Below are 22,711 nucleotides of genomic sequence, written 5' to 3' on the forward strand. Positions count from 1 at the left end.
AGGAGCAGGAAAGCTGACAGTTCGGATCGAGACATCTCGACCTGAAATGTCAGCTTTCCTGCTCCTCTGATGCTGCTTGGCCTGTGTGTTCACCCAGCTCTACACCCATATTATTGTAGATGTTGGCACGTGAGTTAGCCTTTTAAGCCTTGAGAAAAATTACCCCAGAAGCAGATTTCAAATTAATCAGTGTCTAACATGTCATGGCTGAAAAGGAAGTTGACTTACACAGTGAATATATTCAAAAAGTGATCTTTGAGGCTCTAAAAAGGAGTGGAACAATATGCCTCAATCTATGTTACTACCCTTCCATATATGATGTACTACTTCTGTGCAACTCAAATATTAACTGTGTAACAAATGACTTGCTATTCTGTTCTACTCTGATTAAGTGCTTTGCCGTACAATTTTTGTCATTGCAAAAATGATACTGCTGAACCATAAGACTATTTATTTTTGTGTCTGCCTTTCCACTTGTGGAGCCATACCTTAATTACAATTTCATCTGACATACAGATGTTCCTATATGTGAAAAGATCAAAGTTTTCCAGAACCTAATGTGATCAGATTTCTTCAGGCTTTTTCAAGTAACTGCAAAATTTTTTTAAATCCGGAAAGTTTTGATTAAATGTGACTCTGGTAATATCTGCCATTGACAAGTACTGTCACCGGGATTTTAATAGTTCTTAATATTTGTGTTTCCAAAAGTTAATTTTCTTTAGAGTTAAATGCTCAGCAGGACAATTACAAGTTGTTTGCCTCTCATTTAACCTATTTTTTCTAATTACCTGTTCAGGGATGTTATTATACGCCTCTAGAGCAGTTGGGTTTTGAACCCAGGCCTCCCGATCTGCGGGTAGGGACCCTACCTTTCCAAGAGTGCCCTAAAATTACAACCAATCCTCACGTGTCTTTTAAAAGGTTCTGCCTCATTATACATCACCAAATCACTGGTTGGATCAACAACATGGCATACAAGGGAAATTTAAATGAGGGGTCTTTAAAGTGAGGTATAGGCAAGACTGGGATTTGGATCCAGGTTCTCCTGTTTACAAACAGGTGCTTTAACCAACGAAGCTTATCATTCAAATTTTGTTTGTATCCGAGCAGACTAATCATCTACAAGAAGTTTCTATGACAAAGGACAAATAATGGGACTGAAGAGTCACTAGGCTTGTATTCAAGGATTTAAAAGAAGTGGCTGCAGACATATTGCGGTTTGAAATATTCCAGAACACTCAGGGTCCAAGTAAATTGGAAAACCACTCATGAGGCACCCCTCCTAAGAAGGAATGGAGGAGCACACAAAACTATAAACCAGTTAGCCTATCATCCATCATTGGAAATATTTTACAATCAATAGTTAGAGGGAAAAAAAATAGCAAGACATTTAGAAAAGCTTAAAGCAAACAGACAGTGTCAACATGATTTTGTGAAAGGGAAATCATGTCTGATAAATTTGCAAGAAATGTTTTGAGGATATAACAAGCAGAGTCAATAAAAGGGAATGGGCAGGTTTAGATTTCCAGAGGATTTTTGATATAGTGTCAAATATCGTTATTTTAGCAAAAGTTAGGAGCTCACAGTATTGAGGGTAATGTGTTCGCATGGAGCGAGGTTTACTTAACACACAGAAGAGAGTAGATCTTTTTCAGATTGGTAAGACTTGACTCGAAGAGTCAGAAGGATCAGTCCTCAGGACCTCAATTATTTACTGCCTACATTATTTATATGGAGAATGGAGCAGAATCTAACAATTCAGTTGTTGCTGATACAAAAATAGGTGCAGCTCCATGTTTTGATGAAGGCATGAGGAATCTGCAAGAGGATAGTTACAGAGAACATTGTTTCAGAATAAGAGAACACTGAGAACACGTTAAAAGTAAAATGCAAGGGAATTTTGTCTCCAGAGGGGAGTGAATTTTTGGAATGATTTACCCAGATAGTCATGGGGGCCAGATCATATAGTATTTAAAAAGAGGGAGATGGATTTTTGACATATTGAGTATGATGAGTTGGCACAAAAAGAATGAGGCCTCGTGCAGAACAACAGTCATCAACTAGAATCCTAGAACAACTACGGCGGGCCTTGAAGAGCTGAATGGCCGACTCAATTTTTTAAAATTCTTATATTCATCTTCACATATCTTGCACCAAAATCATTTAATAATATATGAATTAAGCATAAGTAATGACACAACATACTTGTAAAAGAAGTTTTAATTCAAAGTATTCAATCATAATTTTTTGAGGAACAAAACTGCATATGAGCAGGTTGAAGTTTTGTTGAGAGCAATATGAAGCTCAAAGAAAAGAGGATCATACACATGTCATGTTATACTTTTAAAATATATTGCCTTAAGTGTGTGTGTTATGTTGTTATTTCCCTTTCAAGCAGATCTGCATGCTGCTTTCATTTGTTAAATTAAAGCTTAACTTTAATTTTAAGATTGTGTCTTCGTATTCTGGTTTGATCAGTCAGGGATCTATTTTGACAGGTGATGAATTCTATAAGGCACGTGAAATCTCATATCTTATTCACATCTACTCAAGGTTTTAAATTAATTCTGTTGACCTATGGGTTTTTGTGATCCTTTAGGTGATGGCATTGACAATGTTATTTTACTGATCCCTGTGTGAGCATTGAGAGTCAGTAAACTTCACACATTGGTGGCTATTCAACTATATCATGGTTAGTATATTGAGACATATGCATGTTTTTTTGTGAAAGATGTCTTGAATACCATGTTTAAGAAATTCTATTTCTCTTACTGAATCAAAATACAATAGAATACTTATGTTTATATTTCATTTTTAAAAAAAAAACAAGTCTTTGATGAACGAAACCAGAATTATTTTGATTAGACATTGAACAGGTCTGTAACGTTTGTGTGGACATAACAAGGAAAGGAGCAGAAATAGGCCTTATGGCCCCACAAGCATGTTACACCATTTAGTAAGAACGTGGATGATTTGATCTTGACCATTTTCCTGTTTCTCCCCATAATTTACGATTCCCATATAGTTCAAATATTTATCTCCCTGGATAAAACTGAAAAAGCAATGATCAAATTACTGTCGATAGTTACTGTGGAAAATTTCTTCAATGATATCTGACGAACAGGTACTTGCTACTAAGTTGGTTTGGTCACAGGACACTGTTTGATCTTCTGGATGTGAGTTTGCTCGCTGAGCTGGAATGTTAGTTTTCAGACGTTTCGTCACCATTCTAGGTAACATCATCAGTGAGCCTCCGACGAAGCGCTGGTGTTATGTCCCACTTTCTATTTATCTGTTTAGGTTTCCTTGGGTTGGTGATGTCATTTCAAGGAAATGATGTCATTCCCAAGGAAAGCTAAACAGATAAACAGAAAGTGGGACATAACACCAGCGCTTCGTCGGAGGCTCACTAATAATGTTACCTAAAATGGTGACGAAACGTCTGAAAACTAACCTTCCAGCTCAGCGAGCAAACTCACATCCAGAACCTCAACCTGAGCTACAAATCTTCTCAAAACTCGCTAACTGTTTGATCTTGTAAGTCAATATGATAAATTCATATTGATTTTAAAAAAAGGAACATTTATGATTTTGAAGTCTCAATTACTCGGAAGTCTTTTTTACTAATTTGGGAGTATCTTTGTCCAACACCCATTAAAGAAATTAGCAGGAAAAATGTTCTTTCATCAAGTTCAGATATCATCTAAATATCTTTGCATCCTAACCATGCACCCGTCTCTAACCTGCCACTACCTACAAGCATGACAATTCCTTGTGTTTCATTGATCTCTGCTCTTTTCAAATTAAAGAACTCAAAGTAATGCAAGGCAAGTTGATAAATACATTAGCTAACCAATCAAAACTGCACTGTAAAGGACAGCATAATCGATAATTTTTCTCTTCTATGGGTGACTACATTATAATTGTACTTGGAATTAAAGTTTCTAGAACAAAGCAGAAATATATGCTTCTGTTGGATAATGTTTTAAAAAAAATTCAAACAACGTCAATTTGGTGCAATATACTTTGCGGTCTGTGATGGGGGGAGAAGTTTGCAAGATTCAACAAAAGGTCACACGCAAGAAAATTACTTGGAAATTCAGGCTTAAAAATGTGGTTCTTTAAATTGTACTTTTGATATTTCATAATTCCAGTTTTTGTTTATTTGGGATCATTCTGTCCTTTGAAGAACAATTTAAGTCTATTGAAATGAGGGCATGGTCCTGATATTCAAGTATTCATTATTCATGAATATACCATCTGAACTGTCCGATAATTAGTTTCCTACACAACTACATTTGGTAGTGCTACCAAGATGCGAATAAACCTCCCTTGCAGGGATTCAATTTCAGTTGTCATTTTAGTATTCCCAGTGTTTATCTCTATTAGTTAAAAATGCTTCTCCAAAAAGTGGAATTGACTACAGTAAAACATACATGCAAAGCAATTCACAGGCAAGTTTGCCTTCCTTTTTTCATTAGGACCTGGTTTCTTGACTTTCAAACAATTAATGTAAAATATTAATGCTTCGTGTACGTATTACTTGACATTTTAAATATAGTAGGAATGATGTTTTACACATTTGCTTAAAGAAATATCTTTATACAACTGACAAAAACTATGTACAAGGATCATATTCAGAAATCTGCAGGTCTAATCATCATCATTGTAGCTTTGAGAGAGTATCCTGACCCTTTCCAGTAATACCATTTAATTCCATTGAATCTATTTGTATTCTGACCGGCTGAGTAGTACAATCCATTCAGGTTAGATGGGCCACAGGCATCAAACCACCATCCTGTGAGGGGAAAGAAAACACAGTGCAAAACATCAAATGGGAGTTGATTACAGAAGCTGCAATAGACACACTTTTCTCTGTGGCACACTGATTAAGACAGTGATTAAGAAGGCCAATGACATACTTGCCTTCATTGGCTGGGGCATGGAGTACAAGAGTTGGAAAACTTATTGCAGCTATATAAAATCCTTTTTAGGCTGCATTTAAAGTATTGTGTGCAGTTTTGGTCGCCACGTTACCAAAAGGACGTGGAGCTTTCGAGAGAATGCAGAGAAGGCTCACGAGCATGTTGCATGGTCTCGCTGGCATTGGCTATGAGGAAGGGCTAAAAAAAACTAAGATCATTTTCACTGAAAAGATAGTGACTGAGAGGAGACCTGATAGAGGTCTACAAAATTATGAGAGGCATAGATAGGGTGGATAGTCAAAGGCTTTTTCCAAGGGTTGAAGTTTCAATTATAAGGGAGCACAGGTTCAAGGTGAAGGGGAAAAAGTTTAAGGGAGATATGCGAGGTAAGTTTTTTATGCAAAGTGTGGTAGAAGCCTGGAATGCACTGCCAGAGGAAGTGGTGGAAGCAGACATGTTGGTGACATTTAAGAGGCATCTGGATGGTTACATGAAAAGGGAGGGAATAGAGGGATACCAACTGAATAAGGGCAGAGGGTTTGGTTTATAGTCTAGTCAGGGCATGATGTTCAGCACAGGACTGGAGATCTGAAGGGCCTGTTCCTGTGTCGTACTTCTGTTCTCTTTTGTACCTTGGAGATTACAAATTAAGGTTAAATCTTATAAATGATTATTGGGAACATCTTCTCAGCTGAGTAGGTTTCCTTGGCCATTCTTAATGAAGATTGGATTATTAGTTATATACATTCAGGTCAAGGGAATTGCATTACAGAAAAAAATGACTATGACTTACCAAAAATACCCTAAAAAGCTACCTCACAGTCAAGAAAATACATTATGCAAAACAATTATCTTCTGACATATTTAGCAAGATGGAAATGAGATAATTAACATGGGCAGCATGGTGGCTCAGCAATTGGCACTGCCATCTCACAATGTCAGGGAGCTGGGTTCGATTCCACCCTTGAGTGACTGCCTGTGTGAAGTTTGTACATTCTCCTTAATGTTTGTATGGGTTTCCTTTGGAAGCCCTAGTGTCCTTTCACAGTCCATAGATGCGCAGCTTAAATGGATTGGCCATGCTAAATTGTCCATAGTGTCCAGAGATGTGCAAGCTAAGTGTGTTAGCCACTGGAGATGCACAGTTACAGGGATGGGGTGGGTCTGGGTAGGATGCTCTTCAGAGGGTTGGTGTCAACTCACTGGACCAAATGGCCTGCTTCCACACTGTAGGGATTCTATGATTCTACAAATTGACCAATATTAAACATATTAAGTAGCAACCAAATGTGGCTTTTTGAATGTGAGAGGTGGGGCTTTCATTTGTGACGCCTAGACAGATAACTGTAAAGCTGTAATGATAAAGAGAAAGGAGTTTAAAAAATGTAAAGCAGTTGTAGAGCTGCAGGAAGTTACCAAGTTAGGGAAGGACCAGGTCATAAAGAAATCTCAGCATGGGGACAAGAATTTTTAAATTGGACTATCTGGAAGACCATGGTACAATGTAGGTCAATCCATAGTGGTTGAGTGCAACACATTACGAAATAAGATATGGATAACCAGTACAGCATTGTCTTGGTTGAGTCTGGAATGATACAGGCATGGATAACAGCAACAGGATCAGTTGGCTGAAGTAGTTTAAAGGCAAGCAATATTCCAGTATTGGATGCAGGTGATCATTGTGATGAAGAATCTCCAAGGTCACATGATCAGCTTTGAATCAAGCAGCATGCTGAGGATCTTAACAATCTACTTCATTGTCAGACAGCTGCGGGGAAGCTAATTAAACTGTTGGCAAGGTACAACAGACCAAAACTTATGTCTTCAATCATCGCACTGTTTATGTCAAAGAAATTACCAAGATTAGATTTTGGGACAAGCATTCTTCCAACAGAGGTGGTGAAAAGATAAATCTTTGTATGAACTATAGAAGCTGACAGCCTGTCTTTAGATGAGGTTGCCAGAGGCATCATGTGGTTGATAAAACGGCCACAGTGAAGTTGCTATATAAATGCAAGTCAATATTTAATTGCTGACATCGTATAATGACACCATAAATGAAGGACTTCAGTTATGTAGAGAGACTATGGATGCTTACATTGTTCTTCTTAAACCAGCAGAATTTAATCAAATGGAGGTGTTCACAATTACCAAGAGTTCAGGTAAAGTGAATAAAGAGCAACTGTTTCTCATAATAGAGGGTGTCAATAATCAGCAAAAAAACCATAAGTGAAATTAACCATTCTGTTTTTAATTAAGAGATTTTATTATCTGGGTTGAAAGGATGGTGGAAACAAATGAATGATAATTTTCAAAATTAAATTGAATATATATTTGTAAAGGAATGGGGAAATAGTTGGCTCAGGCATGTTGAGTCAAATGGCCTCTTTAGGGCAGAATTCCTGTTGATGTGATCTATGGAGAACAGAATTTAATTGTCCAAGTTTGGTATTGATGATCACTATTTTTTGACTTGGGGTATGAAGATTACCAATATTACGGTAGTGCCATGAACTGCTGCTCTGCTCCCTGTTTTGTATTTGCACACCATGTCACAAGATATCGAGAGCACGCAGGAGAGTAGAGGAGCCTGACAGAAACATGATAGCAAAAACAAAAAAAGGGTACATACAAAAAGGTTACGTGCAAATTGAGAATTTACTTCAAATTTGGTTGCGGATACCACCTCCCATTCATAAATAACAACTGCTGATGAACAACTTGGATCTTTCTCATGTTTCAGTTCTAAGAACCCACCGTGCATTTGCACTTAAGTGGTTCTTCCAGTGCCAATTCTCTTTCCACATATCTTTTCCCCGGAAATAAATTTTTTAAATCTCCAGTACTATTTACAATTTGTCAGTACTTAAAACCTGATGCCAATATTACCTCTGCTCCTCTTTTTCACCTTCACTTCAGCCGAATGTTGTATAAGGAAGATACCACACTGGTAACAGGACGCTGTTGGATATTGGAACTTTCCTGTGCTGATGGTTTAGTATCACCTGTTATACACTGTCACTGCAACAGCTGAACTAACAGCCTCCAACCTATTCAAGAGAAGGAATTTGCTGTGGAAAATTGGACAAGGCCAATTTTACTGCTAGCGAAGTAATACTGATTTAGTACAATTTATGTATGGTTTTACATTTTAATTGTTCATGCTTAAAATATTCAACTTTAATTTTTTTCAATTTACTATATTTCACTGTTTAGTAATGCACAGAAAACACTAACTATATGATGGCAGTCACTCAAAATGTTTCCTTGGAATGAGATCTGAAAGCTACAGAACTGTACACATTGTTGCAGTCTCGAAACACAGACAATGGCAAACAAATTCTGTTTTAGTTCTATGATATTTAATAATAAGAGTCTGCCATTCCCAGTCTTTACTCTGCAGGTAAAGTAGTTGAAGTGGCACATCATGATTATGCCAAATTATGTCCAAAAAAATGACAAATGGGAACACTCGCTTTCATTCCCCTGCATGGAGGCCGAAAAAAAAGTTTACTACAATACATAATTTCCTGTTTTCAACATGCAATGTTTAGAATGTGATCTCCAATTGCAGTACTTTTACATGAAGTTTGGAATGAGGTTGTAGATTTTACTGTCGGTTTATCTTGGGTAGAATATTGTAAATGAGGGAAACAAAGCATTTTTAAACTCAAGGCACTCAAGTAACAACAAGATTTGTCTAGCTTACTGCATGGGGATACAGTAAATTGTGATGGCAGCTATTTTTGAGAATTTGTTTCAATTTTAGTTCTCATCAGAGTTCTGTAGAAGGCAGAATATGTTTTTAAACAACATAATTGTTTCAATAAACATAGTGCTGGGAATACATATCAGGTCGAGCAGCATAATGGAGAGCAAAATATAATAATGTTTCAAGTTGCTACCCTTCATTAGAACAGATAAATCCTGTGTGTTTTCTTCCACCCTTCAGAGAATTGTGACTGTGAAATGACAAGAGGACATGTTGGTCTGTGTGTGCTATGGTGACTGTTTGGGCATGTTTGGAATTCATTTAATCTGAGATGTTTCATGTGCAAGGCACCTAATTGTATAAATAACTAAAACAACACAAAATATTTATTTGTTTATGGCAAACCACTTTGGAGAACGTTTTAGTGCAAAAGAAACTCCAAGCCCGCAAATTTGTATTTGTGCAGTGTTTCTGCAATGTCTGTGCCTATAAATCCTTTTGCACCAAACTACAAACATAAGTACTTAATATTAATTCAGACTGTCACTTCAAATTACCGAACAAGCACATAGTCTAGCTAACAGCTTTGGGAGGCTGACATTCAAAACCCACTTGGCAACTGATAAAGTTACTGATTTGTGGTTTTCATGGGAAAATCACTAGAAATATGGAATTCAGACCCCAAAACCCTACGAAGCATGCTGAAAATATCCTAGCATTCTATGCAATAAAAACATAATTTGACTTATTTAGACACCATAAATCTGCATAATCATAAGCAGATGGAATTCTGGCATGTGATCCGAAAAAGTCAGGTAAAATGCCCAGAATCTTATGAAAATAGAAAATAAGTAAGAAATTAGTTGTCTATGCTTCTGCTCACATTTTAACAACCTTGCATGTATTCCAAGGATCAATGCATGTCTGTTTAAAAAAAAAGTGCCATTTTCTCTCTTACCTCCTGATGCCATTTGCGCACATTTGCAAAGGCATTTATCGTTGTCTGAATCTTTTGTGCTAAAATAATTTCCAAGATGGCTGAGGCTGCTTATCCTGCCTGCTGTCCCACTGTAACCTTTAAGATGAATTCTGTAGAAGGAAAAGAGCAGGATGGAATACGTTACTTTTACCAATTAAATTAGTAATCTGTTGTGTGAAAGAACACTGTCTAACTTGGGTCACTTAATAAAGTTGTTAAACGGCATTTCCAAAAAGAACTCTGCCAGCTTCCAGAAGTCAGCATAAATTTTATACTCTATAGGATTGTGTCGTAACTATAATTCTAAATTGTGGTGAAAATTCATTCCTTTATTCCTGATTATCAAAATGAGGTGTTTGGACCTTTCCCTGATTTAATGTCAGTTTTACGTGGTAGGACTGAACATGTAAATCATTGAAGCTCTTTTGAAGATTGACAGGTGGCAAAAATATAAGGACCTCGCTTCATAATTATCTGTACATAAGAGCAGGATCTGGCCATTTGTCCCTTGAACTTGCTCTATCATTTAGTACAAGTGTGACTGACTGACTATGGTTTTAACTTCACTTTCCTACTTGTCCCTTCCACACCCAATTGAGTGCCTTGTCAATCAAAAATCTGTTGAACAAAACCAGAGTACTGCAGATGCCGGAGATATCAAATAAAGTTATATAGTGTCAGAGGAACTCAACAACCTGGCAACAGAGTTGACATTTCGAGTACAATGACACTTCTTTGGAAACATGTAAAGAAGTGTCATACTCGACACTAAATATTAACTGCTTATTGCATCACAAATGCAGACAGAGCTGCTAAGCAATGGCCCCTGTCAGCTGCATAGCTCAGAAGTCCTGTGCATGTCAATCAGCATGCTAATGCATTGCCTTCTTCATGCAGGATTTGCTGCTTGCGACCTACTAGGTCTGCGCAGCAGAAATAAAAGTTAGGGAGTGCACAGCTTGTTAAGGTTCTCCAGTGTTTTTTTAATATTATAAATCTCTGACTCAACCTTGACTTTATTCTGTAACTGAGCCTCCAATGCTTTATCTAGAAGAGAATTCTTATAGTCTGACAAAACCTCAGAAGACCCCCTCCTTTTATTTTTAATGGGACTCTCCTTATTTCAAAACTGTGCTCGAGTTCTAGATACCCCCACGCAAGATAACATCCTTTCAATATTCGTCCTGTCAAATCCCTTCAGAATCGTTTCTATAAAACATCCCCATTCGCCTCAACCCTTCCTCATTAGTCAACCCCTTCATCTCAGGATTCAGCCTCATGAATTTCCTAAGAAATGTCGTCAATGCAAATGTATGTCCTGTTAAGTAAAGATAAAAATGAGGAAAATGACCAAAACTGCATGCAGACTGTACACTGGATCTGGTCTTAGCAATGTTCTGTATTTGTAGAAACACTTGCATGTTTGTATACACTCTGCCTTCCAATAACCAGGATTTAACGTGTCTTCCTAATTATTTGCTGAACTTGTGTGCTGAGTTTTGTGATTCACATGCACTGATATTCAGATCTTTCTCTATTCCAGTATTCTGGAGAATCACTTTAACTAATGTTCTGCCTATCTATTTTTCCCACTGAAGTGGACAGGCTCACACCTCCCCCAAATAAATTCCCAAATGCCATTTTTTTTTTGCCTGCTTGCTTAACCTGTCTATATTTTGTGTACTCTGATTTTGGCCTCCAACAAAGCTCAAATGGAGCTCAGTATAAGATCTTATTTCTTGATTACTCAGATTCTTTACTCAGAGAATAGTAAGGGCGTGGAATGCCCTGCCCGCAACAGTAGTAGACTCTCCAACTTTAAGGGCATTTAAATGGTCATTGGATAAACATATGGATGGTAATGGAATAGTGTAGGTTATATGGGGTTCAGACTGGTTTCACAGCTCAGCACAACATCGAGGGCCAAAGCGCCTGTACTACGCTGTAATGTTCTATGTTCTATGCATATGGATAATGATGGGATAGTGCAGGGGGAGGGGCTTAGATTAGTTCACAGGTCGCGCAACATAGAGGGCTGAAGGGCCTGCTCTGCACTGTATTGTTCTATGTCCTATGTTGATTACAGATATCTGGACTCAACATTGAGTTCAGCAATTTCAGATCAGAGTCTCTGCCCTTTTTGTTTACTTGGTTGCTTTTACAGATGGCTCTCCAATTTTCTTCTACACTATTTCTGGACCTGTCTTTTGTTTCTTTTCTTGTCCAGGTACAAACTCATTCTGCCTTGTACTATTGTGGCGTGTATTAATTAATCTCTCCTCCCTTCCACCTCATCACTTACCTTGACTTCTGTATTTTCCCTGTCTCTGTACTTAACAAGAGCTGTGGCATCTATAATTCTTTACGGTTCTGATGACTGGTCATCCCCTGAAATGCTAACTCCTTTTCTGTCTACATTTGTCGAGTGACTGGTACATAGTTAGTATTGGCTGCCAAAGAAAATTATACTGTCATTCCAGCACAACCATCATGAATGTTATCACAATCTCTAATATAACGCACCATTTATGGCATCTTTCCTAATAAGGGACATTAGCAGTTCATTCCGGGGCTATTAATTACCATTATAATATTTAATACCCAGACACGGGTTATTAAAACATTAACCTGTTTCAGAAGTTGTGGTTATACTGCTAATGCTCATCCCTTTATATAAATTAATATAACCACATTTAATGTACTGCACACTTGTTGCAAAGCCCTCCTTCCTTATTGAAGAATATCGATAGAAATTGCTGTCATTTTAACTTTGAACCATCAATCTGCATTGAGTAGTTAAAAATGATCAAAAATTGTTTGGCTTTTGAAGACCAAAATGGATGAGAATTGCCAATCTTTGAATGTAAAGAAGCATTTTCATCCCCTTGCTTTTTGTATCTGTCCAGATAAAAGGATACCAGGCTATTCAATTTTGCTGGACTAAATCTTTTTGTCTGAAAGGTAAGTGATAAGGAAATGAGCATTTTTTTTGTCTGCTTGTTTTTTTGGTGGACTGCAAATGACTCTGTAAAGATCGTTCATAAAGTTGGATCTGCCACCTCAAGTATATTAAAAGTACATTAACAGTGAGGACTTTTTAAAAAGAACTTTAGATATTGACTCTGCAACATCTTCCTCACTAATATCTAGGGATTGTTGCCAAAACATGGAGAGCCCCGGAACAAATTGTTTAATCAAGCAAAATCACCATCTGTGGCCTCACTCACAGGATAATACAAATTTACCGATATCCCAGACCTCTCCATCACCATCCATGAATATACCCTGACTTAGCAGCCAGACAGATTTTGTTGTTACCATCTTCTGTAATCATTTGTCCTCAACAGACAAATCTGTCTACTGGTTCTAGTGTGACATTGCTTCAGTCTTCCATTGAATTTCTTGTAATGCTTCTTTCTAAGTCCCATTGCTTTTGTCTTTCTAAACTCAAGTAACCTTCAAATTAAATATCAATTTAAATTGTCCTAAAATTCCCACAAGCATCTGTAACGTTCAGTGATCAGTTAGAATGGTTCTGTAGTATTTTTATCCTGTAGGCCTTCATAAATCCCACAATCTAGGGTACGTTCCATTAAATCTATCAACATGCTGGGCAGATTTCCCAGGAAAATTTGGAAACAGCCTGAGGCATGACTGTCAGCTTCGTTCACGATATTGTGGGCATATATTAGCTGTGGTGGGGCACAGATTTCTCGTTAGAAGTTTCATATATTGAAATACGAATGGACCCAGTTTCTATATCAAATATTAGTTTCCATCTCAAGCTGTACTCCCAATTCCACAATCTAATTCAGATCGTGATTTTCTAGCTTCAGATTCCTAATTTTTTTGGGAGTAGTGGCTTTCTGAAGAGGGAGAAAGCAATATAAGTTGGCCTTATTTCCAGTAAGATTTTTAATTGTAAGATGCACTTGTAGCATTCCTATTCATTTTACCCTCTTAATAACTGGCACCACCATAATTCATGCTACTGAACAAATTATTAACAGTTACCGACAGTCTTTTTTTTAAAACGGCAACATAAATGGTCAGAAATGTTCTATTTATTTCGTACTTTTGTATTTTTCTTTGTTTTTTAGTTTATTGCTGTTGGAACTGTTCTTAAGAAAGGCAGTTGTATTCACTTCAATATTGTGCGTAACTTTTTATTTAGTACAATTGACAATGTCAAGACAAAAATTAATAATGCATTTGTCCTGGTAACCATGTACCATTATAATATTTACCAAGTATATTTATAGAGGATAAAATTGATTTACTTGGCAGCATGTTATTACTAGTTTATCCAAAGGTCACTTTTAATGTTCTGGCACTTAGTTCCTGAGAAAAACATAATAGAATTCTTATTCATTTGTTTTCTCATGTAACGTTAATCAGGGCCAGAAAGCAGGGCATATACTGTGTACATTTTTTTCATCATTTAAGTTTAATGGCACAGCAATCTAATGAGCATATGTCAAAACATTGTGTGGAGTTCATAAATTTGAATCAACGTTGTTTGATAACTGTAAACTAACGCCAAATTACAGATTGTTTCTGGATTTGCCACTGCTGAAAAGGTGGAGTCAAAACAATTGCTCGTTATTTCAGAAAGAGCAGACAGAATGGTTGATATTCAAGTACTGTAGATCTTTTCTAATTTTTTCTGCCAAGTTTCCCCTCCTTTCTGCTCTTATTTGAAGTAGTATTCTTCAGATGTTGGCCCCCTCTGATTTTTTTGCCCAATCAGTCACTTTCATCTGTTACAGTTGGTGAGTGTCAACACACGATTGAAATATTGAAGACATTGCAGCCAACCCTAATGCTGTCCGCACCCAATCCATACATGTGTACTTCTAATTACGCTATTCAGCAGGAAACTCTGGGTGGTGTTCCTTTTCCCTAAACTAGGATCACTGTTATTATTTATAGTGTCCACGTTGCCATAAAATCAGCACAAATGAAAGACAACATGGATGCTTCACATTCAATGGGCTCAAAACACTTACTGCCTTAACCAGCTTAATAATTGGAGCAACCAGAAGACTATGATTTTTAACTGTTCAATATGTTAGCTGCGTGAGAGGGAAATTTATTTATACTGAAGTTCCAAACTTTATGCCTAAAGCTTTTGTTTACACTATGTACTGGAGTGTTGTAAGGAAGTTTCAAAATTTGGTAAGGCCTTGTGACTGGGCAGATGCAGCATGTGAAATCCAAACTGACCAAAAGTTGAAGTACAATGATCTAAACTGAACAAATCCAAATTTTTCACAGTAATGTGTCTTTGACTTCAGAGTTGTGGTCATTCTTAAGTGAATCTATGATATGAAATCTCTTTCAGTTTACAGAGGCTAAAATTGCTTGACACAAGCATTGCATTCCACTGCAAAGAAAATCAAGTGTGGGTCTGCAAAAGAGTAAGGCAGAGCAAATTACTAGAGCTTTATTGAACTGGCTGACAAATATGTTTATTATGTAGGGATAGTCCATGTGCATTGTTGAGTTTCTCCTGTGTGCAGACTGCACATTTTAAGATGTGAACAATCTTGTTTTCTGCAATGCAACAGATCAAGTAGAACCCAGATTTAAAATAAAGACTTAATACAGATTTTAATTTTGCTTTATGATTCTAAAACAATTTTTTTGTGACCAAAAAAATCAAACATAAGCAAGGCCATTCGAAGTAATTTGGTTTCTGTTTGGTCAACTTTTTAAGTTTGTTCCAAAAAGTGCTGTGATTTGCACCTTCCATTTTTGTATGCCTACTTTGCTGGAATTGAAGACATTGACCGAATGGAATGAAACCTTCATTTATTGTTAAGCAAAGTTTTTAAAATGCTCATTAACAAATGTGGGCGCACAGGAGTTCTTTTCAATTAAAATTATTAGAGTAGCTCAGTGAGAAGTCTCCAAAGGGTAGCATCCAAATTCATCATTATAAAAATATTTTAAGGATTATTGTTTCTGTATCATGGATATGCTAAGCTTTTGATATAGTTTATCCTAACCTCATGAAAACTGGTCTTACATTTCAATTCTTAACATTTCCTTGAATTGAAGAAAGCAAATTCAAGAGGAAGTATCATTTTACTTATGATTACTTGAGTTTACATTAATATAAAACCATTGTGACCTACTTTGCAGAAGTTGTCGTTTAATATTTCAGATATTGCGGTATATTATAGAATCCTTCCAAAGACTAGTGCTGAAGATCCATAATTGTTTCCAGATGCAAAAATATTTGGCTTGGATGTGGGACAACTTGTGGGACTACTTTCCAGTGGTGTTTTAACTTCCTTGGGTTAGAAATACAACTGCTATTGATGTATTAAAAGTGTCCCCTGAAGACTCCTTAACAGGTTATAAGGTACAGTTTCTGATGGGAAGAAGCAAAGCATTTGTACTTGATTGGTTAGATTTGTGTTGAATGCAGTGACATTTCCCTGCTTACATTGAAAAAAAATACAAGCCGCTTCTTTCATTTGGGAAAGAAATGCAAAATATCAGTATTAGCTAATATACTTTTAAGAGTGGTTTGTTTGAGATTTTTAGTCTCTGAAGGAGTAATTAGTGTTTTTCTCTCTTGCATGTCATGCTTTTGTATGACTCAGTGTTCTACCATCTGGGCTCAAAGTTCTGACATTTTCTTGAGAGTGGGCAGCCACCTGAGGTTTCCCAGAGAGCAAGTCAAGACTCAGGAGATCAAACCATTGTAGGGACTGCGAGCCCAGCATTGCTAAACACTTAAGAAAGACTTGAAATTTTGAACTTTATTTCTTTATTTTTCCACTTAATACTAAGATTGGGTATTGTTGAAGTTTTAACTTTGTTTCTTTTCTTTTCTACTTTGTACCTACGATTTTGTACTTCAGACGGTGCCAGAAATGGTGACATTGTACACTTGTCACAACGACATGAGTACAGTGAAAATAAAATCTAATTCTAATTTTCTATGTTTTTCCCTTTCTTTGAAATCCTCTTAAAAGATGCATTTGTTCAGACAGTTTTTCAATCATCTTTCTTCACTCTTTCAGCTTTGTCTTTTTTTGTTTACTTATAACTCTGATTGCATTGGAACTTTTTTTTGTTAAATGTTCTATGTAGACACAAGTTGTTATTCTTTGGGTGTGACTGGTACTCCTTTTTTCCAACAGCATACTGGGTGATTCATAGTCTCTCTATCCTTTCATCCCTGTCCCCCAAATTCACTGCCAGCTGATTTTTGGGCCCAATCCAAGCAGCACCATTCCTCACAGACACACATATTAAGCTCTTCTACACTCTGACATTGGCACCAGCTTTTTCCACTGCTCCATGACTGTGACAATTGTTGCTATAATCAGCCAAAAAAAAAAGTCACTGTCTTAACCTCAAGTACTGTGCAATCAGGACACGACTCTAGAGTCAGAGTAAAGTGAGTTTTGGATTAAGCCCAACTTTAAAAATGCAGCAACAAAGACAGAAATTGCTCAAAAACATATCAGGTCTGATAGCATCTGTGGAGAGAAAGCAGAGTTAATGTTTCAGGTCCAGTGACGCTTAGAGAGTCAGAGTGCTATACAGCATAGAAAGAGACCTTTTGGTCGAACCTGTCCATGCCAACCACATGTCCTAAATAAATCTAGTCCCATCTGTCAGCATTTAGCCCATATACCTCTAAACCTTCTTTTACATATACACATCCAAATGCCTTTTAAATGGTGTAATTGTACCAGCCTCCACCACTTCCTCTGGCAGCTCATTCAACCATCCTCTGCATGAAAAAGTTGCCCCTTAGGTCCTTTTTAAATCTTCCCGTTCTCACCTTAAACCTGTGTCCTCTAGTTTTGGACTCTCCCAACCTGGGGAAAAGACCTTGTCTATTTACCCTATCCACTGCCCCTCATGATTTTATCAATCTCTACAATGTCACCCCTCAGCCTCCGATGCTCCAGAGAATATAGCCCCAGTCTCTTCAGCCTCTCCCTATAGCTCAAACCCTCCAACCCTGGCAGCATCCTTGAATGTTTTCTGAATCTTTTCGAGTTTCACTACATCCTTCCTGTAGGAGGGAGACCAGAATCGCACACTGTATTCCAAGAGTGGCCTAACCAATGTCCTGTACAGCCTCAACATGATCTTCCAACTCCTGAACTCAGTGCACTGACCAATAAAGGCAAGCATACCAAATGCCGCCTTCACTATCCTATCTACCTGCGACTCCACTTTCAAGGAACAATGATGCTGCACTCAAGGTGTCTTTGCTCAGCACATCCCCAGGACCTTACCATTAAGTGAGTAAGCCCTGCCTTTCCAAAATGCAGCACCTCACAATTATCTAAATTAAAACTCCATCTGCCATTCCTCGGCCCATTGGGCCCATCTGATCAAGATCCTTTTGTACTCTAAGGTTCTCTGAAGAAGGGTCACTGGATCCAAAACGTTAACTCTGCTTTTCCTGCACAGACGCTGCCAAACCTGCCATGTTTTACCAGCAATTTCTGGTTTTATTTTTGATGTCCATTGTACACAGTTCTTTTTATTTGTTTAAAAATGTAGCCCCTACATTTAAAACACACAGAGTACCAGAACTGGCATCTTTATTGATATGTTAACCTGCTGTCACGAAGGAGGAAATTTAATTTATATTATTGATTTTTTTAAAAATGGAACTGTGCATTTGTGGATTTTTTTTTAGATTGTTCTCAGTTATGAGACACTGTAACGATAGCATATTTCATCGCACTCTCATACTGGTTTGACGATTTGAGATGCATTTTTTTTATAAGGGTGTTACATTTTTAAAATGCATGTCTCAAATTCAGGACATCCCAAAGTGCTATATTGCCATTGAAGCATTTTTTTTGAAAGGTTGTCACTGTTGTGACATGTGAAATGAGATGACCGATATCAGCACTTCAGATTCAACAAACTGAAATGTTTTAGGTGTTAGATAACATGTTGAATTTGGCCAGACAGTAGCAGAACTTCATCCCTCTTTGAAAAGTTGTGCAGGATCTTTTCAGTTCACTTAGGTGGACAACACATCTAAACAATACAGCATTCCCTAATCCCTGCACAATGAGGTTGGCCTAGGTTCAGAATGAGTCTTATAACTATGATTTTCAGACTATGATGTGAATGCTGTTGCTGAGGCAAGGTTATTTATGGAAAAAACTAGTCCTCACAATTAAACTTACCTCTGACCTGTAGTCACACTTAAAGCAATTTCTGGTGTTCAAAGTACCAACATATGGCAGTTTTACAGCATTAATTTTGCTTCTCCACTGTTGTCGGCAGTTGGAGTGACTTGCAACCCATCTTTGTATTCTGCTGTGTTTTATAAATGGATATTTTTTAGGCATGCATCGGAGTTGAAAACAGGAAAGTAAAATAATGTACAACACAGTATATTCCCTCATTTCTTGTCAATGCACTCTAGTTGTCAATACCTCATGTATCTTTCTCCTCTAGTCTTCTGGCCCATAACTTTCTGAAAGGCTCTGAGAATCAGAACCCAACCCTTCACAATGACCCCCTTTTCCCCAAATGCCTGTACTTGAAATCTTGCAGCTTCAAATTCATCAATGTCCCCTAAGGATGGTCAACAATGTATCAAGGTCCAACTTGCAGCCTGTATCCATGCCAGAAACTTCACAAATTTAAAGTCTGTTTGCAGCACTGACTATTCAATGAATATGCTAAAGGTAATAATTTGCAAAAACTAGCCACAAGCTGCAATGTGACTGAGGTGAAAATATTGCTTTTTGGAGTAGGGAATGGAACTGGGATTACTGAGCATTTTTTTGCTTAAAATATCAAATGTAAAGCCAAACATGAATTCTTTATCTTTTTTAAAGGCTTGAAGGTAGGATGATCCATACACGTGTCTGGAGTTTTCACTGCTTTACAATTCACCCAAAATCAGCCAAACCAATGCAAAAGATCAATGAACTTCAATTGCAACTTACACTGAAGGCAAATCGTCTTTTGTTCTGAGTAAATCCAAGAATGTCTATGACTCTGAATCTGACTCCAACTCTAACATTGTGCTAAATATTGGCCATGCCATCAAGTTTGCACTCCTTGTGCTTATTTCAGCTCTACGAGGCTTTGTGAAAAATAAACTTTTGTTTAAAGGAGCAAGAGCACTAATGGGTATCTTTGTGAAAGTTTTTAAATATTCAAATCTTAAAAGTTACTAAGCAATGAATTACAGATGACCAGTTTATGAAATGAGGAAGTGGTTTGTGTAGACTTTTCAAAAAGTATTTTCAATTATTTCAAATGATTTGCAGCAGTAGACTAGATTAATTTTTTTTGTCATGAATCCATTTTCATGTGTATTAATAAAATTATACCAGATTTCTACTCTTAAGTATTTCTCATAAAAACAATGCCCATTTATGTTAGTTAATGGCACATTTTATTTGTGTCAATATACAAGGAAACTTGAGCAAACAATTCATTTTGCAAGAGTAAAGTAATTTTAGTTCAATTTATTTGCAAATCACTGCTCACAGCCAAAGTAGAAATTTTTGGCCGTGTTTTTAACTGGCCAACTTCTTGCAGCTACATTTAACAAGTACTGCAAGAAAATATAAGTGGTGAATGAACTCGGTTGGAATGACTTGAAACCCATCCTTGTATTTTGCAATTTTTTATAAATGGATTTTTTTAGGCATGTGTTGGAATTGAAAAACAAGCAGGAAAGCAAAATAATGCATAACACAGCATGTTCTTGAAGAAATTACAGCAATATTCAAGTTTGGAGGCATTCCAAATTGAAGTCTTAAACATAAATGTGCTTATTTATTGGTAATGCTTCACACAAAAGTAGAAGAATTTGATAAAAGAAAATTGAAATTTATTTAGTAATTTAAGACTTACAGATTGTCTTTTGTTTAAAAACCCATATGTGCAGGAATTTATTTATTTACTTAAATGTGATATGTGAGGGCAACAATTCAATTTATTTATCGACTCTCACTGAGTAAAGAAACTATTACTTATTTATTTTCCAGGAACCATTAATTGTTTTTTGTCTCAAGGGAACACTCTCACAAGTTTGTTCCAAGTGAAAGGTGATGTACACTACCGTCTCATCTCGACAGTGTGAACGGCTTACCATGGTGATACCAAGGAAGCTGCCCTTCTGTTGTTTTGACAAAATAGAGTTTTGACTGCTGATCTTGTGTTTTGCAGAAGAATAATGAGATCTATTTTCACACAGTTTCATATTTATCTGGTATCAGTAAAATGTTTAGAATTTCAGTTAGACCTGTACTAGCTACTATCTACTGATTTATTTTCAGTTTTTAGTTTTGAATTAAATGCTTGGAGGTATTACTGTTAACCACCAAGTAAATTTGGTATCTGGAAAAACTTAAATCACAAACAGAATTTTTCGATTAGTAGTTAGATACAATAATGGAAGGATTAAAATATATGCCTACAGAGAGATTATTTAAATTAGTCAGAGTGCGGAGCTTTGAGGGAGCTAGACTCGGAAATTCATTGCTGACTGGTACTATTTGATGTTGATTGTTAATGCCTTTGAAAGGGACCTGAATTTGTTCATTACTAATGCAGGGTCCAGATATGTAGATATACTAATTCTGTGTCAATGTCATGTCCGGTACTGTACAATTTTAATTGTCTGAAAGCAGAGAAAAATTTTCCAGGTTTTTGTTTCATTCACTGGCCCTGTTTTTGTTTTAAATCCCCTCTCCTGGTATATTATGTGGACTGAAATGTTTAGTCATGGAACTCAAGTCATGATGGCTACGGTGCAGCTGATGTTTTGTTCGCTATTGTTTTCATGTGTTTTGTTTAGAGATGTGTCCATTTAATTCACTCAGCATTTGAAACGTTGTAAAACTCTGGTGTTGATTGGTAACACTTGTTTCTAACAATAACACCAGTAAACCTTGGTCTTGTGATAATGGGAACTGCAGATGCTGGAGAATCCAAGATAATAAAATGTGAGGCTGGATGAACACAGCAGGCCAAGCAGCATCCCAGGAGCACAAAAGCTGACGTTTCGGGCCTAGACCCTTCATCAGAGGCCTAGACCCTCTGATGAAGGGTCTAGGCCCGAAACGTCAGCTTTTGTGCTCCTGGGATGCTGCTTGGCCTGCTGTGTTCATCCAGCCTCACATTTTATAACCTTGGTCTTGTGCTCCATTTAATTCACATTTGTTTGTGTCTTAGTCTTAACAAATATTCATCTTTGATACTGACAGTGGGATTTTCTTACAATTACATTCACAAGACTAAATACATTCTGTAGCTGCCTGGGACACGGAGGGGCCCAAATGAAATGACTGCAATCGTAGATTTTGAGCTGAAAATTACAGGAGCGAGATGCACATAGGGCACCAACCTCCACCTCCCTTCCATCGCCCCATCAGCAAAGTATGTAACACCCAAGCAATCAATAACAAATGGTAATCAATTTGATTAAGCAACAAAGACTGCCAAAATGCAGATGACGAACTAACTCGATTTTCCAATCATGGACACAGGATTTTGTGAACCCAAATGGAAATTGCTGGAAAAGCTCAGCAGGTCTGGCAGCATCTGTGTAGAGAAATCAGAGTTAACGTTTCAGGTCGAGTGACCCCTTACGAAGACTTACTGAGCTTTTCCAGTAATTTCCATGTTTGTTTCTGATTTACAGCATTGCAGTTCTTTGTTTTTATTTCGTGAACCCAAATTTAGCTGGATGAATTAGCATTATGTTTGCCGCAATCTTTATTCCTTTTCATTCTTTCTCTTGCCCGAAATATCCTCCTCCCTAAACACTTTTCTCTTCCTATTTTTGAATAATGCACCTATTGTCTTTCATTTTCTTTTCACATCAAACACTGATAATATTTCACAATCTTTTGTCAAATACCTGAACTTCTGCAAGGATACTTAACAAAACAAGTCTTTTATTTAAATGCAGAGAAGATAAATTGAAACAAGGTATGATTCTAATTAATTGTTTCTCCCTTTGTTCTTGCTTTCTATCCAAAACCAGATTTCCAGAATGGAGCTATAGAATTACAATCTTCAGATGTTCCTAATAACCTTATAGGTATCCATTTAAATAGCTAGAGCTGCTTC

At 37.0% G+C, this 22,711-nt stretch overlaps 2 protein-coding genes across 3 annotated transcripts in view; one reads left to right on the forward strand and one right to left on the reverse strand.

The window, feature by feature from the left end:
- The window catches only part of mcph1 (microcephalin 1), a 298,002-nt gene that overhangs the window by 128,420 nt on the left and 146,871 nt on the right, over positions 1-22,711 (forward strand). The window lies entirely within an intron of this gene.
- LOC125452772 (angiopoietin-2-like) overlaps positions 3,447-22,711 on the reverse strand; it is an 82,909-nt gene continuing 63,644 nt past the window's right edge. Inside the window, exons 8-9 of the mRNA XM_048531598.2 lie at positions 9,596-9,726; positions 3,447-4,798 (exon numbers count right to left, since the gene is read on the reverse strand). Coding sequence (XP_048387555.2) covers positions 4,638-4,798; positions 9,596-9,726 — 292 coding nt within the window. The 3' untranslated portion in view covers positions 3,447-4,637. The remainder of the gene's footprint in view (positions 4,799-9,595; positions 9,727-22,711) is intronic.

This window comes from Stegostoma tigrinum, chromosome 4 (genome assembly GCF_030684315.1).
Source record: "Stegostoma tigrinum isolate sSteTig4 chromosome 4, sSteTig4.hap1, whole genome shotgun sequence".
In the NCBI taxonomy this organism is placed as follows: domain Eukaryota; kingdom Metazoa; phylum Chordata; class Chondrichthyes; order Orectolobiformes; family Stegostomatidae; genus Stegostoma; species Stegostoma tigrinum.